The 11,315-nt window shown below is 41.6% G+C and overlaps 1 protein-coding gene across 1 annotated transcript in view; it reads right to left on the bottom strand.

The window, feature by feature from the left end:
• Positions 1–11,092, bottom strand: part of CPXM2 (carboxypeptidase X, M14 family member 2) — a 61,056-nt gene extending 49,964 nt beyond the window's left edge. The window contains exon 1 of the mRNA XM_015867589.2: positions 10,596–11,092. Within this exon, the coding sequence (XP_015723075.1) occupies positions 10,596–10,923 (328 nt within the window). The 5' untranslated portion in view covers positions 10,924–11,092. The remainder of the gene's footprint in view (positions 1–10,595) is intronic.
• Between the last annotated feature and the right edge of the window lie 223 nt (positions 11,093–11,315).

Raw genomic sequence — 11,315 nt, forward strand, 5'->3', positions numbered from 1 at the left:
CCTTTTCTTTTCTTTTAAAGCTTAGCTCCAATACTAGGACATCAGAAATAGCTGATACAATCATAGTCCTGAACAGTGGAAATGCTTTCAGAGGTAGGCTGAGAAATTTGCCAAGAGCACACACAAAATAATGGAGGCCCTTTGGCTACACCTGAAAAACCTAAAAAGCTTTAGGAACTCATGTAACAAAGCTTTCTCCCTTCCTTTAGCACACCCTATTGCCCCAACTGACACACACCGAGAGTAGAGTTCAAACACACCATAGGGCCATCCTTTGGGTCATCCATTGTGCATCCTCATCTCTATGTGCCCTTGAACTAGCCATGAAATAGACAGCTTAGTGAACTTAAAGGAAAAAAAGGACAAAAATGCCTCAAGACCAAGTAAATACCAGGATTCTGTGGTCTTAAGAGTTCTGTTGATATCTTTTAAATGTTGAGAGCTCAACATTTTTACAAACCTCTGGGCTTCCTGCGTGCAGATATGCTGAAAGACATGGCAGTCTATTTCTGAAGGGATCAAAGGGAGGTTCAGCAGGGAGGCTCTTACAAAGCTCCAGATCCATGTTAGACTGCAAAGGAGCTGAAATAGTTCAAGCAAGGTTCAGACAAACATCTCAAATGGTGGGCACCTCTCCAAACCAAATGGCTGAGTGTCCAGAGGTCCTTCCACCTTATTTCAGCTTCCTATGATCTCGCAGCTTTGCACAGCCCACAAAAAGATTCCCAAAATTCATTCTGTCTAAACATATTCTCTGCTTTGTTTAAAAACACAGTCCCGATCCAGAAAAGGCACCTAATCACAGGCCAAATCTTTGGCATATAGGAAATCTCCATTATGCAAAGCTGAGTGTGTCAGTCTCCAAATGACATAAAATATGATTTTTCATGAGTTTAAAATTGTATGCATTCACATGAGTCTTTAAGGCTCACACCAAAAAGACATGCCTTTACTGTCCTTTAGATCCTTGGAATGCATTCAAACAAGCCCTAATATATACTGCTTGTCTCTAATAGATTCTGCTTTACTTGCACACGTTTTACAGTAGCATTAGCCCAGAGTGCTGCCAACAGACTCTTCTCCTTAGATGCAAAGCTTGAATGTGCTGATGTGAAATGTTCAGGCCACGATCAGGGATTTACCAGTAAATCTGTTACTGCTACAGAGCTCCCATCCTCCCAACCACCCACAGGAACTGGAAGCATTCAGTGGGCATGGGAATTCTGCAGTTGGAAAGCAGTGGTATAGAGAAGTTTCAAGGCATGACCATAACAAATTGTTTTTCAACTCGCTAATTGGGAGGAAGAAAATTAGTTCAGAATTAATGAATAGAAATAAGGAAGTTTTGCAGGAAAATAGTTTTATGCTATTTCCTCTCCATGCTTTCAAAGATCTCAGTGGCAATTTAGCTGCATAACTCTCATCCTAGCATTTTAATTACTGTTTGAAAGGATTCCCATTCTAGTTCTCTCAGAAGTGTATGGACTCTCTCACTCATTGCCATTTGACTGGCATCCAAGCATTAAAAAAACACAAAGTATATATTTGCTCTCTGCATATTATTAGCAATGTCAAACAATTCAGATGTGTCTGCAGCAGTTCACATTCCACATATTACTAGCCTTTGTCATGATCTGGACTATTTAGAAAGCAGATCCACAAGAATTTTTCCCTCCTTTTCATTTAATAGCTTAAAATAACACTGGATGCCTTCATTTGCTGGACGAGAGTCTTGTTCTTTGTTCATTGTGGACTTGAACTATTGCTTGCAACAGACATCATCCTTTTTTCTTTATAGAGTTTCCAGATCCTAAGTACCAACCAAGAACTTTGCAGGGAAAGAAAAAAAAAGATTTACAGTATATTAACCCTCAAATATATATATATTTTTTCTTAAATAAATGAAGAGTTTGATCACCCAAACAGAGAACAGATGCTATTCCTTGTCATTTCAGGAGGAATTCATCTCAGTCCCATTTTCTCCCCTGAGCTGTGTGCATCCCACCCTTCTCTGGGTCTCTGTAGTGCCTCACTATGGCAGCACATACAAAGGCCTTTAGCAGAAGAATCAAAGCTCTCTGCATGTCTGTACAATTTCTCAATCATCTGTTCCTCTACATGACAGAAGATTTTGGGGGCCTCTTTTTTTTGTCAATTACACTTATCTAATGGAATACCTGATGTGGAGGAACTAGACCAGATGTGAGAGGGTTCTGTGGGGAGTCTGGAAGACATCTGGACTGCAGTCCTCCAATGGGTTCCAAAAGCATGCAGAGGACCCAAGGGTAATGCATCTGACTGATTACCTGTAAGGAATTCTCTTCACCCTTGAGACATGCCCAGGGCCCTGGCTACGACTGCCTCTGGCTATTCATCCATTCCTCCTATCAGCCCTATATTTACTAACATAACTCTCAGCTCACCTTAAGAGAAGCCTCCTTATCTGGGCTGAGCAGAACACTTGGGGAAAAAGGAGTGCATGTGAAAGCCAAATAGGGCATTAGGCTCAATAGTAATGGCATAGGTAAGGGAGTATTTGCCTCCAGATTTGAAATAACTTTTTAAAGAAAATTTGAACTTATCCCTTTATATGACAGATGTTTTAGAAGCACCCTGATAGTAAAGCACAGCCATAAACCAGTCACTATAAAATACAGTCTCTGAGAAGAAAACATAAGAATACTCTCATTTCTGGGAAAAGATGGTTTTCAATTGCTCTCATTTCAAACACCGCATCTCCCAGCACACCATGATGATGAGTGCAATCAGACAGCTTACAAGAAATCTCAGATGTGTTGGAATCAAGAGCTACTTGGCCTCACTCTCTATCCTCTTATCAACCAAATTTCCATTGAAATGAGGCTGAGGAGGAGACTGTTTCACTCTCCAGAGTTCACATGAGGGAAGGGCAAACGTGATGACAGCAAAGGCCACAGAACTGCTGGGTCTCCTCATGGCCAAAGAAAAATCTGGAAGTCAAGTTGGGTCTTTTGGGATTCCCCATCAGGTTCCAGACAGAAGAATCAGTCTTGCAGAGCCAACAAGAAGAAAAGTCAAGAAAGGTACTACATTTGTGATAACATTTGGAAATGTGAAGGGAAAAAAAATAATCTACGTACCCGGACTCAAAATTGAGCATTAGCCTGCTTACATCTGGAGATATCAGAGTATTGTAAATATGTACATACCAGACTTGAAACACGGCCATCAGGCAAGATAATGAAAATAGATCTTTTAAATGATTGCCCACTTGGCTAAAACATTCTCATTACTGATGTGCTTACATATCTTGCAGGAAGGTTGCTGAATTCACATCAAGCTGCTAAGACATGGGTGCTCACATCCTGTAGCACTTCTCATAAAGTTCAGAAGGAACCAAACAAGGGCTGGGGAATATGGGGATGATTCTTCAACCTAAGGGATGAAGAGTAAGAAATCCTGACCTGATAATTATGTTGGTGTCTGTACTCACTAATAATGGATGAAATAATCAGATATTCAATTTCAGCTATGATTAATAGTTAGTGGAGGTCACCTTGGTCTACTATGCCAGCTTTGTTATGACCTTCTGCAATATCAAGTCCCAGTAGGTGCACTGAGGCTCAGCCTTGCACAGAACATGCAGTGAGGGTTTGCAGTTCACTTATATGTCTGAATATGAAGTCATTCATTCTTCCTAATGTAAAACGTGCTTCTCCAACTCAGAAAGATCAGTATTTTGTATAATTTTTTTAGAAGACATTGTCGCAAGATATATTTTACAATATGTTGAGCCAGATTCCCATTTATAAGACAGCTCCTTTAAACACCACTTCAGACTCAGAAAGTCATAATACAGCCTTTTGTTTAAGAAAAATGATGTATTTCACCATGGAAAAAAATGAAGAATAAAAACCTTATCTTGTCTCCATTTATGTGATAATAACAAGGTACATATTCTTACTTCCCAATATCAGTCTTATCCCATAAAAGGGACCTATTTTGGATATAAAAGAGGACTTGGATATCTATCAATCTCCAGAACGTGCTTTGTAATTTAATTCAAACAGAGACAGAGAGATTATAAACTACACTAATTATTGTAAAGATGCTTTAAATGTTCCTCACACGCTTCCACTGACGTCTCCATAGGCACATTGACTCTCCAAGTCACCACCTGGCATCTTGTTTTTCTCACTTTGTTGTTGTTGTTGCCATCTTTAGCTATGGGTAAAAAAGAGAAACGCTTTTCCTTTTACACCTGTCAAATTGATTTAGCACTGCCTGTTGACTGCACAGAGAATAAGATGCCTCACTCCTCTCTGGTTGTGCTCCAGCTCTTCCAACACACAGCAAGCACCCACAGCGTCTTGTTATTTCCCTTATCTCATCCCGTCTTCTCATCACAGCAAGGATGGTGTTTTCAGGCAAGTTTTAGAGAATCTGCATTAGAGACCTAACTGCACAGATATGATGGCTACAACCAACCTTGAATGAAATCCAAAGAGACTCCCTTCAACTCATGGCTTACTGAATTAAGAAGAACCAAACCATCCACTAAGATATCTCCCAGGGAAAGAAAGATTAAGGGCGACCTGTCTGCACCTAACATGACTGATTATTACTATCACCTCTGTTTTCTCTTGAAAAACATCTGAGCTGAGTGAAGGTGATGGGGGTGTTTTGCATGGGTAATCATTTGATTTTAAATTTCAACTGCAACAGAGCTTCACTTGCTTTTTTGTTCATTTTTCCCATAAATAAGCAAAAATGGGTGTTAAGGGCATATATCTATACATTTACTTCAAAGATCTGTACGCTATAAAACAAGCAATAGCGCAGGATATAACCTCACGAAGGCCAGATCCATTACATACTTAGCATTATTACACTAACATAATCACAAGCAGCTATTTTGTGTGAATATGTCAGCCACATTTCAACTGTGTTCCTAGACAGCGAATCTTGCAGGAGTCCATTTCTTATATAGACAATGAATTGGACAAGGCTCAAAAACTCCAGGAAGAAAAGGCTCCAATTATAAAAATTCAAGAAATTACTTCTGTACCATACCTTCAAATTCCATTACTTCATCTTTTTGATAGCTTCTAAGCTCACCTAACTGACAGAAGTCTCCCTGCCAAAGCCAAAAAATAACTGAGATTCAATTGTGAACCTTTGGAGTGACCCCTCTAACCAGCTCACTGAGCGGAGAATAACATTAAAAACAACAAGAGTGAGCTCAGATAATGAGTAACTCATAAAACCCTGGCATTTCAGGAACAGGTCTAGGCTCAGGTTCATATTATTAAAATCTATTCAGTGAAATCATCCTTTTTCTAAAGAGCTATTTTTTCACCTTAAAAATTAGTTTGAATTCAGAGAAGCTTACTGGGAGAATTATCATAGAAAATGGTTTTCTCTAGCATAATCAAATGTGTTTATTCTACATTTTTTTCTCATGTTATATTATTCATTGGAGCTGTGGTTAATCAAAAAGATTTGGCCAATTTTGAAGGCCCTGCTCATTATTCATTCTTAGTCATCTTTGTCCTCTTTTGTTGTGACATTCTTTAAAGGATGGGCTCTTAAACAGAATGGTTCTGTTATATTTCTACGTATTTCTAGAGGAGAAAATAGAAGTTGATAGATGAAAAAGCTCATTAAAAGCCAGATGTTTTCAGCTTTGCTTGTCACATCTGGCAATTAGGATATGACACACGTTATATTAAAGTCTATGGGAAATATTCCAAAGAGAATCTTGGTCCTATAAATTCATTCTTAGAGCTTGCTAGTCTAAGAATTCTAAGCCAAAGTTTTAGGTCACAGACGTGCTCTACTTTTGTCTGGACTTCTCAGGAATGGGAACTAGTTATGAGGCTGAAGACAAAAGTTACCAATGGGCTAGATAACAGCAACACTGATACTATTCTTGGTTTCTATATAAGCCACCTACCATGGAATAGCCTTCACTCACATATCAGCCCCTGGATGCAGTCATCACCTCTGACTACTCTTACCTCCTCCTTCTGTTCCCTAATCACAAAGCCTGTACCCTGTCCCCCTTGAGCCCCAGCTGTATTTTTGGCTACTGCCTCATCTCCCTCCTCTCCATCCACTCTGAGCTCCATAACACATTGCCTAAAGCCACTACTGGCAGCGCTCTCTGCCAGACCCCCACCAGCCTCCCGCCCTGCCTGGCTTTCAGCCCTGGCATTCCACTAAAATGCATCTTGCCAACATTCCTAATGACTTCTTCCTTGCTGGATCTCCGAGACATTACTCCATCTTCAGCATACCAGCTAAGTTCAACAGGCGCCTTCAAAAAACTGACTTTGATGGCTCTCTCTGCTCCTAGATTTTTTCTAACCCTCAAAGGACACATTCAGCATGCCTACCCATTTTAAATGTCCCCTTTTCCAGTTTGGTCTTATCTCTAGCTAATCCCACCCCAAACCACAGTTTTGGCAACCACAAGCACCTCTTTCTTCTATATTTCCTTCTGTTCTAGATGGAACTTGGGTGTATGTTGGAAACTTTTGCTTAAGTACTTTCAGTTACCCATCCAATGCCTTTCATCTCTTCTCCAGAGTGAACAAGTTCACCATTTAACTATCTATAAGACCACAATCTAGTCAAGTTTTTAACTTCACACCCTCCTCAGATATTCATCATCATTTTGAATCAATCAGCAGGCTACCCAGGGAGGGGATGGAGTCACTGTTACTGGAAATGTTTAAGAACCATAAGGTTATAGCACTGAGAAAACCAGTCTCTGGGCATAGTAGAAGTGGACTTGGTGATCCTAAATGTTTTTTCCAACCTTAATTATTCCGTGGTTCTAATAGCTTTCCAGTTTTCTATAGTTAACACCTTTGTTTCAGTTTTTCCTTTTCATTGACTCACTGAATTCTCCTTAAGCCTTTATCACCTGGTACCAGTAACACAATGGAAAGCTCAGCAATGATAGCAGGGCAGCAAGGTCCCAGACTACAGCAAATGAAAATTTGCTTAAATACAAAAGCTGTAGGTGCAGAAATAAAGGAAAAAAAGCTGCCTACCTTCAGAAGCCCTCAGGTATGCAGAGACCTCCAGCAAAATCCCCTTCCTTCCAATGCCAACCTTTAAATGAGAGCTGGGAAGGGGTGGATCCTAGCTCTAGCCCTTCTGGTCACTTAGCTGCCTTGCACGCACCTGAGCTCCCCTGGGTTGGCCCTGCCTTCCCACCAGGTGCTCCATCACTGCTTCAGGCCATGACTTAGCATTTCCACTACAATATCTCATGACATTGGCCACGTCATCCTCTCTATGCCTTCCCTCACTGATGCCTCCTCAGACATCAGCTGAGAAGTGATTTCCCCCCAGCATTCCTAACTTACTGCCTCTGATAGGACATGCCAATGAAGGCAGCTTTCAGCACCTATCTGGTCAAAACCTACCTTTGTGCAGCTTTTTGCTTGGGAGGAAGCACCTCTCCTTGACCTCCTTTCAGACTGGATTTAAACTTCCTTTCATCCAGTTGCCTCATAAAGCCTGACAGAAAGCAGAGTTCTTCTGCAGGCTCATCCTCCTGCTTTTCATGATGATGAAAGAAACCTTTTTTATTCCCAGCTCTGTCTTCTGGGAGCACAGGCTGTCTTATCTCAGATGCTGAAAATTGATACATGGTCCCACTAGATCTTGACCCATGCAAGATATACAGAAACAAATCTAACAACAACAACAGAGAATTGTGGTTTAGACAGAAGACAAATCACCAGCACACGGATGATTTCCTAAGTCAAATTTGTTTCCTAGGAAGAACTTTGGCCGACGTTTGGTACATCCTCATGTTCTCCAGTCCCTGTGAACCTGATAGGTGGTCTCAAAGAAAGCTTTGTAGATGATAATTTGGAAAGCATGGTATAATCTTAGGCTTGAACAGATATATGGAATAGAGCGTCTTTAGCATTGCCTTTCTAAAGTCATTTCATAGCTATGCTAAAAAGCAACAAAAGTATAAAGGAATATATAATTACAGAGACAACTGTGGCAAATTCAAGCACAATGGGGGTGAGGGTGGGAACTGTTCAGCCAAGATCAAGAGCAATATGCAGCATTTAAGCATTTATAAGCAGTGTTCGCAGGCACCTCAGCCCCATAAACCTCTATGAGGTTAAATTTTGGCCCATAGGCAGCCAGAGCCGGTGGGGATTTACCACCCAGGTGGTGGCTGAGATGGCATTTATTAAACTCTACTGAAAAACTCATAAAAGAAAAACATTGATGTTAACGAGACTCTTTCCACTGATTTGAATGGGCTTTGGATCACGGCCTAAACAAGCAGAGATGGAATTAGAAAACTGAAATACGTATATACAGAAACCTGTCAATCCGACTGTTTACCTTCCAGGGATGACCTAGTACCATTTCGGTTATGAGTCACCTGGAGGGCAAGAAAGCAGCCTGATGTGTTATCTGAAACTTGTATTTTACAAATATTGGTTCTTAACTGTACTTTATTTTAAAAACAAAAGCAAAACACAGGCATTGCAACCTCACTGATATACATAGAACTTTTCCTACCATAACATCACACAGATTGAAACGTTTGTATTCTCACACTCTTAATAATTATCTTAAATAAGCCAAGCCCATGTTATCAGCTATGAGCTGCATCCTTCAGTCTTCAATATTTGATTTCAGCTTTGATTCAAAGCCTGGGCTGATCAGTACCAGCTGCTCAGCCAAAGGGCAGATCACACGTCCCCAGCCCTCCGCCTCCTTCATCCCAGCTCCAAGCCAGCCTATTGTTTGTTACAAATAATTAATCCCACATGCCCCAGCTCCCAGTGAGCCTCACAAAAAGCAGACTTTTGTGTTTATTGCATGTCCAGTAAATTAATTCCAGTTCTGGATGCACGTATAAACATATGGTTGTATACACATACAACCATATACACAACATGTACACATATTTACACAGCCAGACTTGTAGTTACTGTTCACGGCTGTTTGGTTATCACTATAAGTATTTCTATCTGTCCTACTAAAGGGCCAAATGTGAGAAATTATGGGCATGTTTTCTTATTTAGTCCCTTCTGTGTGGTTCCAGATGTACATGTATTCACTTCCAACTGATACCCAATGACATGGCATGGAGTTTTGATGTCCTTTCACTGCCTGGCTGAGTTGAGCTGAACACAGAAGTAAAATCTCCATGAACTCAGAGTCAGATAGATTGGAAAGAAAAAAGCAGAAAATAAGAGATTAATCCTGCATGAGTCCGTTGGTTGGTGCACAACGGAGTGTATTTTGGGAGGGTTTATGGAAGGTTTGTTTCAATTTTCTTATTCCATCATTTCCCACGTATAAAAGGAACGTGATTCTATCTTGTTAGGAAATGACCATATTCAAAATGCCTGTAAGACCTCAGTTTGCTCTCCCAGTGGATAGTCTTGGGATTTCGTGCTGCTTTATCTACAGTGCATTAAACAAACCAGGCTGGGAAGGGAATAGTGATGCACAGTGAAGGAGGATGATACTGGTACAGCTGCTGCTTCTCTGTACCTGCAAGGTGCTCAGCTAGATAGACACCTGTTTGTGTTGATGCATGAAAATCACCCTCATAGATTACAAGCCAGCCTCATTGCTGCCACTGGGCATTCTGGAGTAGATAAGAAGCCACAGTGCCAGGGAAATTGGGAAAAAGCCAACAGGAAAAGCAAAAGCTGAACTCCAGAATATTCACCTATAGGTGGGAAACTGGTGCTGTCTCTACTCTTCTGAAGAAGAGCAATCCCGGTACCTAAGACAGTAGTATAAAAATCCACTGTGCCCAAGATTAGATAGAAAATAAGCAGCATTTGAGACCAAAATGCTGCTGGGCTGTGATGAAACCAAGGGTGCAGATGTCTCATGTCTCTGCTCCCCCATAAAGGCACTTTTCCTGCTCTCATCTGTGATCTCTGTCTGCCCCACAAACACCTTCAAGATTTCAGAAACCGTATTTCCTTATCACTATTTATTATTGTAAAAGCTCAGATCTTTGTGATAAAAAACTAATTGATTTCTATCCATGTTAACCTTACATTGAAAATGACTTAATTTCTTTGTTTTACAGGCTGAGAACAAAACTGAGCTGTCTGTGACTCGGTCTATTTTCGTGAATATCCCTTTCTACATGTCTTCCTCTGGAGGGCTTTAAAGCAAAAGCTCAAAGAAAGTCATAACTATAAACAAAATCAGCTGAGGAACTTCTCTTACATTCAAATGACCAGGAAAGAGCGAGGTGAATCTGTCCCTTCTCATTTGCTCATAGGACTGCAGCTCTCACAACAATCCAGCTGTCAAGTGCAATTAAGAAGGAAAACCATCGTATCTAGAGTGCAAAATAACTAATGTTAGCAATCCGAAAAGTCTTCCCTTGACAAAGAAGGAGTTAAAAAGCCTGTAAAAGTTCTGAAGAGCCGTTCAGCAGGATATTAAACACAGTGCATTGCCACCATCACCACCACAAGCATATTATTGTTATTAGCACCAAGACTGCCATTAGCAGAATATTCATTAATGTTATAAGTCACAATCAGCATGAGATTCAGAGCCTCCGAGCTCTGGAGGAGGAGGTGGAAAGTTACCTGGTGGAGGTTCAAGAATGGTTTTTCCTTTTTTGCTGCTTTTCTTCGGTTTTAACTCTTTCCTGCTCGGTTTGAACCCTGGCTGTTCCTCTGGCTCTGAAGCACGGATAGTTCCTTCCTCTCCGGGCTGCTCCGTGAAAGTAAAATACTCTTCACCGGGGTATGGAAAGGAGTAATAGTGATCCCTGTTGCTAATCTCTTGCAGGTAATAATCCTGTTCGTCCATGGGGACAGCCCAGGTCAGACTCCCCAGCACGGCCAGCCCGAGGGCACAGAGAACAGGGCACAGCTGAGAGGAGCATAAGCTTCTCTTTCTAAGGGCAATCATCAGCTTTTAGTGCAAAAGCAAAGCCCCCAGACTTTATTTGGCAGGAGGGGAAGCAGAGAGCTCTGGCAGGGGGATGAAGAAACCCGTCTGCAGAAAGTTCCTTTGCTTGGGGCGAGTTTGCAGGAGCTGTGCAGCGTGACGGGACAGGGCTGGGAGGGAGGGAGGGGGCAGGCGGGATGCATGTGATCACCGCGCCCGGCAGCCAGACAGACGGATGGACGGACACGCTGGGGAAGGCAGGACAGGATGCTGGCTTGGCAGGTGTGACCTCCTGCACGGCACACGCTCGCTGCTTCCCTTTTTGCTGTCGTTGTTTTCTTCCCAAATCACAGCTCTTGAGAAATCCCCCTTGCAGTTCCTTTAGTCGTCCCGCGTGCGGCTGATCCAAGGGA

The sequence above is a fragment of the Coturnix japonica genome, chromosome 6 (assembly GCF_001577835.2).
Source record: "Coturnix japonica isolate 7356 chromosome 6, Coturnix japonica 2.1, whole genome shotgun sequence".
Taxonomy (NCBI): Eukaryota; Metazoa; Chordata; class Aves; order Galliformes; family Phasianidae; genus Coturnix; species Coturnix japonica.